The sequence below is a fragment of the Asterias rubens genome, chromosome 20 (genome assembly GCF_902459465.1).
Source record: "Asterias rubens chromosome 20, eAstRub1.3, whole genome shotgun sequence".
NCBI lineage: Eukaryota > Metazoa > Echinodermata > Asteroidea > Forcipulatida > Asteriidae > Asterias > Asterias rubens.
In genome coordinates, this window is record NC_047081.1 from 4235452 (window position 1) to 4254602 (window position 19151).

A 19151-nucleotide genomic window follows, 5' to 3' on the forward strand; every position below is an offset into this window, starting at 1 on the left:
TCACAGCAAGCAATCCGTCAATAAACCATCTCAGTTCGAGACAAAATTCAGTGACGTATTGGAGGTACAATGTAATTATCAATCATGTGTTATGGAAGAGCTATGCTCTGACAATATTCCCGTTAAAGGGCGATTAAAACAACACGCTCAGTTCTGGTATACAATAAGTTCTTCCAGAATGGTCATATCGGTTATCACAGAAGGCTACAAAATTCCATTTACAGCACAATAAAGAATACCAGTTTGTCACAGAGACCGTCCTAGATCTGTTGAAATCGAGAAAGAATAACAGAAAAACACGAGCCTTCCAATGTGGTGAGCCCCTTATCTGTGGCCTACCAGGCTTCAGGAAAGAAACGTCTAATTTTAGACCTAAGCAGGCTTAACAAATTTGTAAAAGAGGAAAAATTTAAGCTAGATGATTGGAAAGTTGGCTTAAATCTCGTCTCAAAAAATGCGAGACTATTCACATTTGACCTAAAATCAGGTTACCACCACATAGATATCGCACCTGAATTTCAGCCTTACTTCGGTTTTTCATGGGAAATGCGAGGAGTGAAACGTTATTTTGAATTCAATGTTCTCCCTTTCGGTTTATCCTCCGCACCCTGGATGAAAACTTTAGTGACACATTGGAGAGCATCGGGTATTTTAATTGCACTACATCTAGATGACGGCATTGTTGTGATTCCAAGTACAGTAAACACTGAATTAGATTATGCCTCAGCTACAGAAATATCTAAGCATGTAAGGATTGATTTACTTAGAGCTGGCTTTATCTATAACATAGAAAAGAGTAAGTGGGATCCTACTACTGAGATTGAATGGCTAGGCATGCAATGGGATTCCAAAGGAGGTACACTGAAAGTACTTCAGAGACGCATAGACAAATTGCTTAGATCAATTAACGAGTTAAGCCTACTCAATTCAGCTCCATTATCCGTCAGAAAATTGCATTCTCTGGTTGGACAAATCATATCATTAAAGTCCAGTGTGTGGAAATATTGTAAGACTCATGACCAGACATTGTCAGATTAAAATTGCTCAAGCGGCCGATGAAGACGAGGTAATCGAGTTCAATGTACATTGCAATTCCGAATCCAATTCTGGAAAAATAATGCAGCCTCTTTGAATCTACGTAATGTCTTTGCAACAAGGAATGTTACTAAACTTGTTTGTTGTGATGCTAGCGCACAGGGTGCAGGGTCAATCATTTGTAATGAAATCCATGTAGCTCATAAGCTCTGGACCAAACAAGAAGCCCAGAAAAGCTCCACATGGAGAGAGTTAAATACTATTCGTTTTGCCATTAATTCCTTTTTGCCAATGTTAAGTGGTTCACAACTTAAAGTTTTCTCAGATAGTCAATCTGCCACAAGAATTGTAGAAATAGGAAGTATGAAAAGCGATCTGCAAGATATAGGCTATCTCTTGATATTTTCACCATATGTTTACGTAATAACATCAGATTAGAAGTCGACTGGATCCCAAGAACTCTGAATGATCAAGCCGATTTCATCAGTCGTCTAATGGACACTGACGACTGAGAGTTATCCTCACAATTTTTCAACGAATTGAATTCACTTTGGGGCCCACTCAGTATCGACTGTTTTGCCAATTACTATAATGCAAAACTAACTCGTTTTTACTCCAGGTTCTGGAACCCTGGCACGTCAGGCATTGATGCCTTTACTCAAAACTGGCAAGACGAGAATTGTCTGATAGTGCCACCAGTAGTCCTCATTCCAAAGGTGCTAGAGCACATCCACCTCAGCAGAGGAAAAGGCGTGTTGGTATTTCCCCAATGGCCCTCTTCCATATTTTGGCCAATCCTCTGGTCACATTACAGGTCATGGATAAAAGGTTTTATCACAACGAAAGGAAACGTTGCACTACAGCTAGGTAGAAATAAGAACTCACTTCTATAGGGTACCCACGATTCACTGGCAATGTTTGTGCTGTTTATATTGATTGTACAATCCATACTAATACCTTCTCCTCTCAGTAATTCACAATTACATTTACTTATGTAGGATAAATTAAAATATTTCATCTCTACTTTGCCATTCCCATTTGATGCACTAGATTCTACTCAAGCAACAGTTTTGGTCAGAGTTCCCCCAAGGTCTGGAAAGTAAGAAGAAACGCATCTTCAACGAAGTCATATTAGCCAAAGCGGAAGGCACGATAAACACATACATGTACAAATGCAGACAATTCTTTAGTTGGTTGCAGGATAACGGTTTAGAGATAATTCTTCCAATTAGAGATCAAATAATCGCTGCTTACCTGGTTAATAACATGGAAACCGCTAAATCCGATAACTTTATCACTTCCTCATCAGCAGCAATAAAATGGTTACACTCATTGGTTAATACAAAACCCAACCCCGTTGATTCGCCAATAGTTCAACAAATCAAAGGAAGTGCAAGGCGCCAATTGCACAAACCACCCAACCAGAAAGAGCCCATAACCTTGGAACAAGTAAATCGCATCGTTGACAAACTGGTCGGAGAAAACCGTACCTTAATAGACTTGCGTACAGCCTGTTACATCTCTCTTAAGTTTTCGCTACTTTTCAGACATGAAGAAATGTCCAAACTTAAAGCCTGTCACTTAACAGAATTAAAAGATGGCAAAGGTATGAGTATTTTCATACCCCAATCAAAGACTGATATATTCAGAGATGGTAGTTATGCTTATATTTCAAGCACGGAAAACAGAATATCCCCAATCTCCATTTTGAAGAGTTATTTGTCAAAGTGTAACATCCAGATTGGTCAGGATGCGTTCATTTTTACTGCATTATCGTTCCATTCTAGCTCCCAATCTTACACACCACTCTTGAATAGACCACTTAGCTACACAAGGTGCAGAGAGTTATTTCTGGATGCTATGAAACAAATTGGAATTAAAGACCCCAAACAGTACGGCTTACACAGTATGAGGTCGGGAGGGGCCACGCATCTTACAAATAAAGGTATTCCCGAAGAACTAGTCATGCAACATGGCAGGTGGAAGACCACAACCGCAAAAAATAGATATGCTAAAAGAGAGGTAGAACAGAGATTGGTGGTCTCTAGATTGTTGAGCACAGAATGAATTATAACAACAAATGATAATCCTATAATTATTTGAAAATTATACAACTTTGTTGTAAATAAGGAAAAGTGCAAGTTCAATAAGCCTATTTTGAAACCAAGCACAAAAAATAAATGTGTACCAAAATGAGAATGTTTTTGAAATAAGTTAGAAGTAAAAATGCATTTAAAGTGTACTTATTGTTGACCATCGAATACTGTATCATAATAGGAGACTTTCCAACGCTAGGTGGCAGCAGACATACCGGGTAAATTTCCATTGTTTACGTAGTTCTGAACATGCGCATAATTCTGAGAACAATGGATTTACCCGGTAAGTCTGCTGCCCTCTATCGTCCCAGAAAGTCTCCCATTGGCAAGATTAATGTGTACACAAATGAGATTGTAATGTGGGGAAATGGACCCATTATTATTTGCAACTTTATTTAAGGTCAGTAGAGGGCGGTGTTTCCCGCTAAGTCATCATTTTCGCGGGCTGGGCCTCTTGATACCTATTTACCGTCATAAAGAAGTTTCTTTTCGCAACACTAAAATAGTGCAACGTTTTCTTGAAATAACTACTTTTATCAAGATATTGTATTGAAAAGTTGTTCCATATTCAGACTGATATTAATGGAACTTAATCTAACCACAAATGTATGATTCTTGGGGGTGTGAATGTAAAACAAATTAAGTTTTGTGGTCAGCATAACAATTACGCCGGAAGTGATACGGTTTGGCCCACGGTCAAGTTCTCTTTTCTCTTCGGAAACAAGGCAGTGAGATGTGTTTTGGACTCGGGCTATTATCAAGCCAAGAATCTGTTTATTCCCCGTGTTCTTCATCTTCAGCCTTATCAGTATTTTATCATAGACCGTCAGATTATCTGGTGAGTTTTATATTACGTTTTAAACCGATTTAAAAGGTGCATTTTCACTGTAAAAACAATGAGGGTCGTATCACTATCATGAGACATTTTTATTTGCTGTTATATGAAACTACTTGTACATGTACACGTATACACAGAACAATGGTTATACGCATAGTAATGGCGTTGCCATTGAGGATCATGTATTCTGAGTTACAGTACACACTGCCTGTACTTATATGAATTAAATGTACTACATGTACATGTAACTAGTCTCTATTTATATATTGTATTCTCCTGTCCTTGTACACAGGCGGTCTTTTTGTATCAATGGGTTGTGGATGCAAATAAAGAAAATCAGAAGATCAAATATTGAAGAAGCGTCTGCTGACTGATGAATGATTGGACTCGGCAATTCCTTTTTTTAAATAAAGAAGGGACCAGGGCCAAGGACTCCCTCAAGTAGCAGGGGGTTATCTCCGTACCTCTACAGTAATTTGAAATAAGTTGGAGCTTACAAAGTGTGAAGCCTAGTGTACTTATGTTGACTATTTAATGCTGTAATACTGTGAGAGAGATTTCGGGAGATACCCGTTGTTGACTATTTAATGCTGTAATATTGTGAGAGAGATTTCGGGAGATACCCGTTGTTGACTATTTAATGCTGTAATATTGTGAGAGAGATTTCGGGAGATACCCGTTGTTGACTATTTAATGCTGTAATATTGTGAGAGAGATTTCGGGAGATACCCGTTGTTGACTGTTTAATGCTGTAATATTGTGAGAGAGATTTCGGGAGATACCCGTTGTTGACTATTTAATGCTGTAATATTGTGAGAGAGATTTCGGGAGATACCCGTTGTTGACTATTTAATGCTGTAATATTGTGAGAGAGATTTCGGGAGATACCCGTTGTTGACTATTTAATGCTGTAATATTGTGAGAGAGATTTCGGGAGATACCCGTTGTTGACTATTTAATGCTGTAATATTGTGAGAGGGATTTCGGGAGATACCCGTTGTTGACTATTTAATGCTGTAATATTGTGAGAGAGATTTCGGGAGATACCCGTTGTTGACTATTTAATGCTGTAATATTGTGAGAGAGATTTCGGGAGATACCCGTTGTTGACTATTTAATGCTGTAATATTGTGAGAGAGATTTCGGGAGATACCCGTTGTTGACTATTTAATGCTGTAATATTGTGAGAGAGATTTCGGGAGATACCGGTTGTTGACTATTTAATGCTGTAATATTGTGAGAGAGATTTCGGGAGATACCCGTTGTTGACTATTTAATGCTGTAATATTGTGAGAGGGATTTCGGGAGATACCCGTTGTTGACTATTTAATGCTGTAATATTGTGAGAGAGATTTCGGGAGATACCCGTTGTTGACTATTTAATGCTGTAATATTGTGAGAGGGATTTCGGGAGATACCCGTTGTTGACTATTTAATGCTGTAATATTGTGAGAGAGATTCCAGGAGATACCCGTTGTTGACTATTTAATGCTGTAATATTGTGAGAGAGATTTCGGGAGATACCCGTTGTTGACTATTTAATGCTGTAATATTGTGAGAGAGATTTCGGGAGATACCCGTTGTTGACTATTTAATGCTGTAATATTGTGAGAGAGATTTCGGGAGATACCCGTTGTTGACTATTTAATGCTGTAATATTGTGAGAGAGATTTCGGGAGATACCCGTTGTTGACTATTTAATGCTGTAATATTGTGAGAGAGATTTCGGGAGATACCCGTTGTTGACTATTTAATGCTGTAATATTGTGAGAGAGATTTCAGGAATTACCCGTTGTTGACTATTTAATGCTGTAATATTGTGAGAGGGATTTCGGGAGATACCCGTTGTTGACTATTTAATGCTGTAATATTGTGAGAGAGATTTCGGGAGATACCCGTTGTTGACTATTTAATGCTGTAATATTGTGAGAGAGATTTCGGGAGATACCCGTTGTTGACTATTTAATGCTGTAATATTGTGAGAGAGATTTCGGGAGATACCCGTTGTTGACTATTTAATGCTGTAATATTGTGAGAGAGATTTCGGGAGATACCCGTTGTTGACTATTTAATGCTGTAATATTGTGAGAGAGATTTCGGGAGATACCCGTTGTTGACTATTTAATGCTGTAATATTGTGAGAGAGATTTCGGGAGATACCCGTTGTTGACTATTTAATGCTGTAATATTGTGAGAGAGATTTCGGGAGATACCCGTTGTTGACTATTTAATGCTGTAATATTGTGGGAGAGATTTCGGGAGATACCCGTTGTTGACTATTTAATGCTGTAATATTGTGAGAGAGATTTCGGGAGATACCCGTTGTTGACTATTTAATGCCGTAATATTGTGAGAGGGATTTCGGGAGATACCCGTTGTTGACTATTTAATGCTGTAATATTGTGAGAGAGATTTCGGGAGATACCCGTTGTTGACTGTTTAATGCTGTAATATTGTGAGAGAGATTTCGGGAGATACCCGTTGTTGACTATTTAATGCTGTAATATTGTGAGAGAGATTTCGGGAGATACCCGTTGTTGACTATTTAATGCTGTAATATTGTGAGAGAGATTTCGGGAGATACCCGTTGTTGACTATTTAATGCTGTAATATTGTGAGAGAGATTTCGGGAGATACCCGTTGTTGACTATTTAATGCTGTAATATTGTGAGAGAGATTTCGGGAGATACCCGTTGTTGACTATTTAATGCTGTAATATTGTGAGAGAGATTTCGGGAGATACCCGTTGTTGACTATTTAATGCTGTAATATTGTGAGAGAGATTTCGGGAGATACCCGTTGTTGACTATTTAATGCTGTAATATTGTGAGAGAGATTTCGGGAGATACCCGTTGTTGACTATTTAATGCTGTATGATTGTGAGAGGGATTTCGGGAGATACCCGTTGTTGACTATTTAATGCTGTAATATTGTGAGAGAGATTTCGGGTGATACCCGTTGTTGACTATTTAATGCTGTAATATTGTGAGAGAGATTTCGGGAGATACCCATTGTTGACTATTTAATGCTGTAATATTGTGAGAGAGATTTCGGGAGATACCCGTTGTTGACTATTTAATGCTGTAATATTGTGAGAGAGATTTCGGGAGATACCCGTTGTTGACTATTTAATGCTGTAATATTGTGAGAGAGATTTCGGGAGATACCCGTTGTTGACTATTTAATGCTGTAATATTGTGAGAGAGATTTCGGGAGATACCCGTTGTTGACTATTTAATGCTGTAATATTGTGAGAGAGATTTCGGGAGATACCCGTTGTTGACTATTTAATGCTGTAATATTGTGAGAGAGATTTCGGGAGATACCCGTTGTTGACTAGTTAATGCTGTAATATTGTGAGAGAGATTTCGGGAGATACCCGTTGTTGACTATTTAATGCTGTAATATTGTGAGAGAGATTTCGGGAGATACCCGTTGTTGACTATTTAATGCTGTAATATTGTGAGAGAGATTTCGGGAGATACCCGTTGTTGACTATTTAATGCTGTAATATTGTGAGAGAGATTTCGGGAGATACCCGTTGTTGACTATTTAATGCTGTAATATTGTGAGAGAGATTTCGGGAGATACCCGTTGTTGACTATTTAATGCTGTAATATTGTGACAGGGATTTCGGGAGATACCCGTTGTTGACTATTTAATGCTGTAATAGCCTAGCGGGCCATGGTTCAATGAACCATCAGGAGAGTGTCAATTTAAAAAACTAACATTATTTACTAACATTAACAAATACATTTATTCAGTAATATGTATCAAAACTCATCGGTCCAATGCCGGCCCCTTCCCATGATATAATAATAATAATACTCTGAAACGAAATTTCATCTCTTGTGTCCTTATTATGGAGTCCTAAAGAATGAAACCCTTTTTCATGCGTATGAGCGTAGCGAAGGCGCATGAAACAATTGTATTGCCAATACCATAGTCAACTTGTATAAACCAAGACCAGACCCATTCAAATGTTTCAAGTGATTTCTTCAATCGTTGCTATCAAAGTTTACACTCCACTCCGCTTGTTCATGCTTATATGAGTTAACCAGAGTACTTCATGTACCATCATCATAAAATAAGGCCCGTTTGTGGACCCTTAAAAAAAGAGCTGAAAACTGCATGATGTAAGAATGATCGTGTATCGTCAAGTGAGCGCACGTAAAGATTTACGCTGGTCAAATTTTGACACCCCATTAATCAAGGAACTAGGCTTATCTCAAATTATTGAAGTAGTGCATTATTATTGCCAAGCTTATACAAGGGAATAACAAAATAACTCGATAAACAAAATTATGAAGAAAAAAAGAAGAAGAAAAAAAGGGAAATAATAAATCGCCCTCATAACTTAAAAAAAAGCGAATTTCCGCTGTAAAGCTGAGATCTCACAGGCCTGTTAAGTCTCTACGTTAGGCCGTTCCAATTTTATAAGTTGGTTTACGGATTGCGGCGACCGATTTTTATGAAAATTCGTGAAAAACACAATTTTTTTTTTTTTTTACCCGGCGATGAAGTCAAACATCGGTCAGGATATTATAAAATACAAAAATAATGATAATACCTGTTCATAATTGATAAAACGGTTTACAAAAAATCCGTAAACCAACTAACAAAATTGGAATGGCCTTACAGTAGGTTTGGTGTTGATTAAAAAGGTCTAGAGCTACTCACCTTCATCATGACAGTCATACGATGGGCAGCAATCGTCTTGAGTTCCTGGCTTGATGGTGCAATCTCGACCTTCTAGAGGAGCAGTACAATTTGGTGATACGCACAATACCTCACCCTTGAGACACCAGCAAAACTCACATTTATCCACCTTCCAAGTAGCCCTATCCATGCGTGTGGTTCCTAAGTTGTCAACACAAGGCAAGCCCTCTTCACGGTTTACAGCTATCACAAGAAAAACAAATTTTGACACGTGAAATGTGTGAAGCAATGCACACTCAGCAACCCTCCAAAATTATAAGACAAATGTCTCATTAATATTATTTCAGTGAGTTTAGCTTTTTGGATATTCACTTGTGGTCGCAATTAAGCATCGGGGCCCAATTTCGTGGCATATGGCTACACAATTCTGCGTTTCGCAAAATCCCACGGTAAGAAAAAAAAATAGAATTGGGGGCTGGTCTGTTTTAAAAACTACCCAGTGTACCTGCATACTGGTTCCGACACCATAGAATTGGGGCTAGTCTATTAAAAAACTACCCAGTTTACCTGCATATACTGGTTCCGACAGCATAGAATTGGGGCTAGTTTCATATAAAAACTATCCAGTGTACCTGCATACTGGTTCTGACACCATAGAATTGGGGCTAGTCTATTATAAAAACCACCCAGTTTACCTGCATATTGGTTCCGACAGCATAGAATTGGGGCTAGTTTAATATAAAAAACTATCCAGTGTACCTACATATTGGTTCTGACACCATAGAATTGGGGCTAGTTTAATATAAAAACTATCCAGTGTACCTGCATTCTGGTTCCAGCACCATAGAATTGGGGCTAGTCTACTATAAAAACTATTCAGTGTTCCTACATATTTGAATCCAGCACCATAGAATTGGGGCTAGTCTACTATAAAAACTATCCAGTGTACCTACCGACACCATAGAATTTGGGGTAGTCTATTAAAAAAAACTATCCAGTGTTCCTACCTATTGGTTCCGGTTCTGGTTCCACTTCCGGTTCCGGGGCTCCACAGTCCACCTCCTGTTGATTCACATAAAACTTGTACGAACATCCTCCACATATAAATGGTCTGCAGACAGCATCTGGGTGGTCTGGGCAAGCAGGCGCCTCCAAGTCATCGCATGGGTTGCTCGTACACTTCCAGGCTTGGTCATTATTTGGGCAAGCTGGAAAAAAAATAACAGAAGAGAGAATGTTTTACGCCACTCAAATAAAACAAGGAACAAAATGTGTGTTTGTTCAACAGAAAGTGTTTTACGTCACTCAAATAAAACATGAAACAAATTTGTGTTTGTTCAACACAAATGCCTCGCACGCTATTCCGTTTCTTGACCTTTGGCCTAAGAATTTGTTTTTTAAGGCTTTTTGGGGATCCCAAGACCAATCCACTCACAAACTTTGGAAATAGTATGTCAATTTTTTCTTCATATTTTTTTTTTGTGGACAACAATTTTTGTTGCCATATAGGGAGTCCAAAAACAATAGGCTTCTAGGGAACCAAAGATCAATCGGAGATAAAGAATAGCTTAGTGGAGGCTTAACTTACCGCAAAATCCTCTGTTCCAGAGATAGTGTTTGGAGTCCTCTAATCGATTCCCACATCGATCTGTGCACCAGCAGACACTTCCAAGACATTGGGTGTGGTCATAGAATCCATTCTCATGGCACTTGGGTTTGAACTTACCAAACAGAACACCTCTTGCTTTGCTTTCACCTAAAGCTGAATGGCAAGGTGGATCTACTTGCTCTGTGGTGACAAATAATTATACAAAATCACTTGGGGCAAAATAGCTTTAAAGGCAGTAAACACTATTGGTAATTACTCAAAATAGTTGTCAGCATAAAACCTTACTTGGCAGTGGAGAGCTGTTGATAGTATAATTGACTGCTCCGAGTGCTATGGTTACAACTACGACTCCCGAGGTGATCCCGGAGCGTTCTATTTTCCAGAGCTGCAGCCGAGGGAAAATGGAACGGTCTCGGGATCAACAAGGGAGTCGTAGTTTTAACCATAGCCCGAGTTAAAGCAGTCAATATTTGTTCTATAACACCCCAACAGACTATTTATCATCTTCGTACACATAACATTTGTACGCGCGTTCCAGGTACACAGACGCACAACTGATTGGGTTCGAGGTGGGTAAAAAGACGTCTGGGTACTGCACGCCGTATGATAGTCGTCGGACTATCACACTGCAAATGATGCACTATTACACGGCCGCCGTCTAGTAAAACTAATACATATCATGTGACGCGCTCTAAACCAATGAAAAGGCAAAATATTTGTACGAGGTGTTATAATATAAAACATTGTGAAAAACGGCTCCCTCTGAAGTAACGTAGTTTTCGAGAAAGAAGTAATTTTCCATTAAAATTTTTCAATATTAATTTTGAGACCTCAGAATTAGATTTTGAGGTCCCAAAATCAAGCATTTGAAAGCACACAATTTTATGTGACAAAGGTGTTTTTTCTTTCATTATTACTTGTCTCCTACTTGTCTGACCATTCAATGTCATCCACTGTGGTTTTTATAAAGGGAATAAAAGACTAGGGAATAAAAGACTAGGGAATAAAAGACTAGGGAATAAAAGACTAGGGAATAAAAGACTAGGGAATAAAAGACTAGGGAATAAAAGACTAGGGAATAAAAGACTAGGGAATAAAAGACTAGGGAATAAAAGACTAGGGAATAAAAGACTAGGGAATAAAAGACTAGGGAATAAAAGACTAGGGAATAAAAGACTAGGCAACAAGGTCTTAATTGGCCGTTAAAAAGCGTAATAATGTTGGCGATCTTTTAAAAATTTCTTTTAAACTTTTTTTAATTCCCGTCGTCACTTTCTCAGATGCCAAAATTGCATTGAGTATTAATTGTTGTCCATACGCTTATTCACTGAATACCAGCAGCTGTTGATCAAATTGCATGTAACTAAGCGCCTGTGTAAGATTGCACACCATAAAGACAGGTTTAAACACTTCTCACTGTGTTGACATCGCACATTTAAAAACGCCATGCGATCTCCTCTCGACCAATAAGAATGGACAAACTGTCCCAGGTGTTTATGATTGTAAGATATTGCCTATGCTCCGGATTCTCAGAAAAATCTTAGAAAATAAGACCACCTTTTGAAATGAAATGTTCATAGGTTAGTTTTAATGTATACAGGCACACGGTTCCATAACACCAAAAAAAACTTTCGTACATACCACAAACTAGATCAGGTCCGCCTTTAGTTTCCATAAGAACATCCCCACATTGTGAGACACACCAGCACATAGTACTGTCCCCATTGCATTGCTTTGGGAGATAGTGACCAAACTCATCGCACTCTGGAAGCAAATCATTGGGTCCTGCAGATTCTCTCTCAGCCTTGCATGGTACGGTGGGCCCGCCTTGTACAAAGGAAAAACAGAAGTTGTCTAAATCTTTCATTTGGTTAAATTTGATTTGAAAGAATAACACAACAGACAGTCTTTTCTTTTTCTCAAGGCATGTAAACAGCAATGGTCAATGGTTCTTGCCCATGTAAGGAAGGGCGTCTACCAGGCACACTCTGGTGGGTGGAATCATTGGGGCCATGAGATGGATCCCCCAAAAATCAGCTAGAGATAGTAAACCTGATGAAACCGCACCCCTGCACCGCTTATGGACGAGTAGTCCCTTGGCTTTACGTCCTGTCTTATGGACCCTACCGAGTATCCAAGCCGAAATAGAAGATTTGAAAATGTTCAGTAGAGTCCCGTACATGTATCATGAATGGCCATTGCCGTACATTTTCAGTGGTGGGGTGTGCCTGCCAGACCCATTGTAAATATCCTTACTAAGGCCGTGTCCGAAACGACGACTTCGGCTACAGCTACGGCTAGATCAGCGCGTCTACCAGTGTTGAAGAATAGCAGAAGCGCGCGATCTAGCCGTAGCTGTAGCCGAAGTCGTCGTTTCGGACACGGCCTAAGTATAATTATCTAGACATTGTTTTTCAGGGGTCGGGTACATCCCAAAATGCTACGCACCTCAGTGAGTAAAACTTCAAGGGAAGCTTTCTACTATCAAAATCTTCAAACTGTGTAAGATAAATGTAACTCTTGCTCTGTGGACATTGTGTTTTGTGTAAGGAAAAAGTACATCAAGAACAGTTGAAAGCAGACTTACCATTCTCAACTGGTTCAGGAATCTGTGAGAGAAATTAAACCTTATTACAATTACAGACAGTTTAAGATTTACCTACTTAATGAGGTTCATTCTATTATAGTCTCCACAAACCTCATAGAGTGCCATGTACAAAATCCAATTTAAAACTGTTTTCCCTGTAAGTCAGGAAGCATGTTTTAGTGTTTTTGTCTGTGCTGTTTGAATCAAGGCCAGTTTTAAAGACACTGGACACTATTGGTAATTGTCAAAGACCAGTCTTCTCACTTGGTGTATTTCAACATATATGCACACACACAAAAAACTGTGAAAATTTGAACTCAATTGGTCGTTGCAGTTGCGAGATAATAATGGAAGAAAAACACACTTGTCACACGAAGTTGTGTGCTTTCAGATGCTTGATTTCGGGACCTCAAAATCTAATTCTTAGGTCTCAAAATCAAATTTGTGGTAAATTACTTCTCTCTCAAAAACTACACAAACCTCATAGTTCTAGTACATAGTAAGTAGGAGTAGACTTTACCACACATTGCCCGCCTCGTTGATATCTCCAATAACATTCATTCAATCATGCACGGTCACCATTAATTCCGAGTGATTGTCTTTTTTTAAATGATTGTCGTTCCTGTCACAACTGTTAACCATGCTTGTAATGAGTACCCTTGATTGATGGAATGTCATGATGAATTTGAGGCAATCGTTCATGCTCTGACCATGGCAGAGGGAAACTCGTATTCACTTAACCAACTCAGTCACGAGTCACCATGGCTGGCCATAAGAGCATAATTGTATTTGTAGAGCAATACTCCATTGTTAAACTAGTTGTTGCGATAATCCTAACCCTGCATCCTCCCATCAGTTGAAGAGAAAGATCGTAACATCGGAACTACTTCAGTCAACCAGCTGTATATTTATTATTTGTATGGCCAACCGAATGCAATGGCCTCAACTTGAGACTATATTTATTTAGAATTAGCTGTTGAAATAAAAGTAAATTTAAATGAAGCATCAATAAATGGGCACCGAAATTAAAAAATAAACATTGTTGTGTACTAAATTGTAACGTAGGGGACATACAGACCCAACGAGAACTTTCCGCGTGCAAAACATTCGCATCTTAGACTGTTCTTCAAGACTGTGTATATCAGAGAGCCAGAAGGAGAACCACCTACACTGCAACTACCTGGGAATAACATGCAAGCAGATACCGACGCAGATCTTAGTACTCTGGAGGATGTTATCAAGAAACTTGACAATCTCATTCTAAAGCCAGACAAGTCACCTGGAATGGAGGGAATTCACTCGTATGTCTTGAAAGAGTGTTCCAGAGAGATGGCAGTTCCACTGCACTACATCTACAACAAGTCACTTGAGGAGTTGTCCCAGAAGACTGGAAACAAGCGAAAGTTGTCCCAATCTACAAGAAAGGATCGAAGATTAAAGCAAGCAACTACTGACCCATTAGTCTAACCAGCATGCCTTGCAAGGTCATGGAATCACTTATCAGAGACAATGCTCTTTTAGTCACGTCACAGACAAGGACCTACTATCAACAGAACAACATGGCTTTATCCCAAGAAGATCCTGCATGTCCAACCTTCTAGTCACCCTTGAAGATATTACAATGAACCTGGACAATGGGTCTGGAGTGGATGTCATCTATTTGGACTACTCCTAGGCTTTTGACACTGTGCCCCACAAGCGCCTCATTTCCAAACTGAAAGCCTATGGCCTTGAAGGAAGGATAATCAAATGGATCCAGGAATTCCTGAGTAACAGGAAGCAACAACTTACAAGTAGGAGTAAGAGGCAAGCTATCCAACCGGGCAGACGTATTGAGTGTCGTACCACAAGGGTCTGTGCTAGGTCCAATACTATTCGTTCTCTACAACGACCTGCCGGATATTGTTAAATCGACATCCAAATTATTTGCTGATGACACAAAACTCTACAATAAAGTCTTGAAGGAAAGTAATGGGGGAAACATAATACAGCAAGATCTGCATACCCTGGAGAAATGGTCCGATACCTGGTTGCTGAGGTTTAATGCGTCAAAGTGTAACTGTAAGTGTATGCACATGGGCAAGGATAACCCACTCAGAAGCTACATCTTAAACGGGGTTGAAATCCAAGCAAAGTGAAGAGAAGGATCTTTGTGTGTACCTTACACGAGACTGTAAACCCACCCTACAGTGTACAAAAGCTGCTGGTATAGCAATGCAGAGCCTTAGGATCATCAGAAGGACCTTCAAGTACATCGATAGGGAAAGTTTTGCTATCCTTGTACAAAGCCTACATCATACCACACCTCGAGTATTGCGTTCAAGCATGGTGCCCATACCTACAGAATGAAATTAAGTGTCTGGAGAAAGTGCAGAGAAGAGCCACCAAGCTAGTACCGAGTCTGAGAGAGAAGACATACGAGGAAAGACTAAGGGAACTTGACCTCTGTCCCCTGGAAGTATTAAGCAGAGTGCGAGGGGACCTCATAGAAACCTTCAAGATTCTAAAGGGGCTTGTGGATATAGACGCCAGCAGTCTATTCACACTCTCTCAAACTAGTAACGCAAGAGGCCATGACATGAAGCTCTTCAAAAAAAGGCTAAACAAAGGGCTCAATTTCAGAAAACACTACTTCACACAACGAGTTAAGTAGATAATTGGAATAGACTCCCAGCCAAAGTGGTCAAAGCCATGACAACCAATCAGTTCAAAATCAGCTTCGACAAATACCTGAATGAAAATGCATATATGGGATGTTAAAAGGCATAAAAATAAGCCTACAATTATTAAAAATCCCATCAAACCTTAAGTATAAAAGTAAGTGTAAGTCATAAGTGTACTGTGTTGAGCTGTTAGTGTTAATGGCTCCGCTTTTTAACTTCAGTCTCATCACTGTGACTGTCCCAAGACCGATGATAAAAGCAGACCCATTAACTTTAAAAGTTAACACTATAATAACAGCTCAACAACTTAACAAGGTGGGCCAACTCTACTAACTGATACCTTACGTTATCGCAACTAACTCTAACTCATATCATCATGGATTGGTGGAGTGGATGGATAACTTTCCGTATGGCGCCACCACTTTTTTACAAAAAGGGATATCTCATTGAGGTAAATTAGATACTATATTATTTCATATCGAATGAAAATGTGGTGGCGCCGTACGGAAACTTTTCCAAAAATTATCTGCGTCTATCTCCATGGATCAATCTCCACCACCATACTCAACCCAACAACAAACAGTAAACACAATTTCCTTCATCGGCCTACTCCTCTCTAGAACTATTTCGGTTTCGTCCGGCTATCGTCTCCCGTTTCGTCCGGCTATCGTCTCCCGTACGGGAGACGATAGCCGGACGAAACCGAAATAGTTCTAGGAGTATCATCGGCCCAGGCCGAGAAGAAAGACGTGTTCATCTATACTTACTTCCCTACCTTGATTTGTTGATATAAATGATAGTATTTACGGCGCAGCAGTGTGTGAGGGGATCGAGGGCACAGTTGATCTGACGTTTGTATGTAGAGTGATGCAGCAGAGTGACACACTCTCCATCCAGACGATAAATTTTTTCAGCAGCGCGCGCGCACGTGCTTGTCAAAGAGCGCCACCATTCGGTGTACAAAAACTATTTTCAGCTTTACGGGCGTCGACTTTTGCAGTCGGTTTGTCAAATAATAATTGTTCTCTACACTACAAGCGAGAACACTAATATTAATTTTTTAAGCAAGTTTGCCTACATTAAGGCTTAAAGCCACTCTTTGAACGGGGCTACACGAAGTAAACATTGAAGAAAATAACTCAGAGGAAGCTTTTATTAAATGAAAGAGAGTCTTTTTTTTTTGATGGGCTTGGGCCGGGGGTGTCGAGCGGGGGGGTTAATGGTTTGGTTTAATCAAGGTCTTCTTACCTGCTGTAGTTTACGAATAATCGATCCACACGTTACCCCTGCAAGCATCAACAAGCACAACAGCTTCATTGTGCTGGAAGAGCCCGGAATCAAGTTTTAGCAATATGGGGCTGTAAAACAAAAGCGAAATATTTTTATTTATTTTTGTAGCAAAGATAGTAGAGCGCCGTAGTTCAAAACGTGTTGTCCTTTTCTTTTCTGCTGGGCCTGTTTTATTCACGTCGCACGCAGTTCACATCATCTTGAACCCGAAAGGCAACGTTTTATTTTTATTTTATTAAAACAGGTTTGCCTATTAATCCCCCCAAAAGTGTTCTTGATTGTCTTTCTTATTGAAACTATTTTAATAAAATTATGCACGATTTTTTGTTTTTCAGTTCAGAAATTGATGAGGCAGCTTATGCATTGTATTATTTTGGCATTTTTGTATTAGTTTTTCCCCAAAATGTTTTTCTCTCACGGCCTATTGTTGTTGGTTTCTGTCGATAACCAGGCTCAAAATTGCCCTTTTATCCCCCAAACACGTCAGAGAGGTCGCTAGGGTTGCCAGCTGCCGTTATTTTTGATGCGATAACCACACGATACGGTGACACAATAGTGGCATGGTGCCCAAGGCTGAAAGTGTACCCTAAGGGTAACATTTACCGATTGTTCTTATAATAACTGGTGATTACTACGACTGAAGGAGGAAAACAGACACCGAAGCATCGGTTACGCTCAAGATCGAGTATCAAGAAAGTTGAGGATCAAAAACACCCTGTTCACAAGTTGTGTGCTTCTGATACATTTCGTGACCTCAAATTCTAAATCCGAGGTCTCGAAACCAAGTTCGTTGAAAATAACTTCTCTCTCGATAACTTTACATCTCTTCAGAGGAGTCATTTCTCACAGTGTTTTATACTATATCAACCTCTCCCCGTTACTCGTTACCAAGTAAGGTTTTATGCTAATAATATTTTTTTAGTAACTACCAATACAGTCACTCTTTGATAGTCACTCAAAGTCACCCTATAACAATGGAGGAAAAAACGGACTTTCTTCATGCATTGCTATTATTTGGTACATAATATAATTTATTTCAAACCATCTTCACAATTACTCTTTTTGAAACTATTATGGCAGCCAAGCTGCTGGCCTTGAATGCAGATGCTAGGTTCGAATCCCACCAAATCGTAGTGGAGGATTGTCTGCCATGATTGACTACAGCAGCACAAAGTGTGCTGATGCATGCTACTATCCAAAGCGAGTTTCAGTAAAATAGTGAGCGGCAATAATTAACCAAAAGTCGTTTATAGTTTCATTCAAGAGCGTCACATCAAAATCAAAATAAACCTCAGGACTGGACCTAATTCCTTGGACGTCCCCATGGAGGTAGGAACAACTTGACAGAACCTTTAGGAGCAGCCCTGCCAGGTTTCTGTGTCGCACCTCCGGAGGAAGGCTTTCCAGAGGTGTAACCTAGCCGGGACCTCGGGACCCCGGCCTGCCAGGAATCTGTTTCTAAACAGCGGGTATTTGGCAGTCATAAAACAATAATCTCGACTCCCAGCACCTGTTTTTACGTGCAACACTCTAAAAAGGTTTTTGCAGGTGTGACTCTAAGTTTTAGCTGCCCCAACTGCAAAAGAAGTAGTATCCTAGTTGCCCTCATCAGGCTGCCCCTTCCCGGCCCGTTCCCTCCCACCCCAAAAGTCGACTCGGTAAATCAATGAAGGACATTTATTTGCCCATTGTTTTGACACCCCCCCCCCCCCCGCCCATTATAAATATTTTGCTAATACAAAAGTAAACCAGATACGTTATTGATTTGTCACACACCAATCCTGTTTCAAATTTAAAAATTATAAATAATATTATATTATAATTAACGGTAAAAAATCTTGCCTTGAAGGGGGGGGGGGGGGGGGGTACACGTTTGGTAATTGTCAAAGACCAGTCTTCTCACTCGATGTATCTCAACATAATAATGCATAAAAAACTTTAAATAGGTCATCGAAGTTACGAGAAAAAATGATGAGTGAAAAAACACCCTTGTTGGGCGAATCTGTGTGTTTTCAGATAGGAATAAAATACTTCTGGCTAGAAGTCTTTTTAATTATTTTAAATGATTTTTGGGGTTGAATAAAGAATTGACTAGAGTGGGATTCGAACCATCGACCCCCGGATTAACGTGCCGGCGCTCTACCAACTGAGCTATCTAGCCCTATATTATTGGCGGTGTCCCTATTTTGTCAATATCTTTGTTCGGGGTGCCAGTCAGAAGCCATACAACCGTTAACTGCCGTGTTAACCTGGGAGGCGGCAGCTAGGGGATCACCTTAAAGGGGATGCGACTTTTTGTTTCAGATATCAATATAAACCACAAGGGAAACTGACTGGGTAAATTTGTAAATGATTTTTGGGGTTGAACAAAGAA

At 39.6% G+C, this 19151-nt stretch overlaps 1 protein-coding gene across 3 annotated transcripts in view; it reads right to left on the bottom strand.

Moving 5' to 3' along the window:
- The window catches only part of LOC117303676 (kielin/chordin-like protein), a 64666-nt gene that overhangs the window by 45160 nt on the left and 355 nt on the right, over positions 1–19151 (bottom strand). For 2 of the 3 annotated variants that reach the window (XM_033787933.1, XM_033787935.1), the window contains exons 2-7: positions 16736–16845; positions 12825–12846; positions 11879–12064; positions 10217–10417; positions 9636–9836; positions 8650–8871 (exon numbers count right to left, since the gene is read on the bottom strand). In XM_033787933.1, the coding sequence (XP_033643824.1) occupies positions 8650–8871; positions 9636–9836; positions 10217–10417; positions 11879–12064; positions 12825–12846; positions 16736–16804 (901 nt within the window). In that variant the 5' untranslated portion in view covers positions 16805–16845. Of the gene's footprint in view, positions 1–8649; positions 8872–9635; positions 9837–10216; positions 10418–11878; positions 12065–12824; positions 12847–16254; positions 16334–16735; positions 16846–19151 lie in introns of those variants that run through there. The other variant, XR_004520527.1, reaches the window with a different exon arrangement.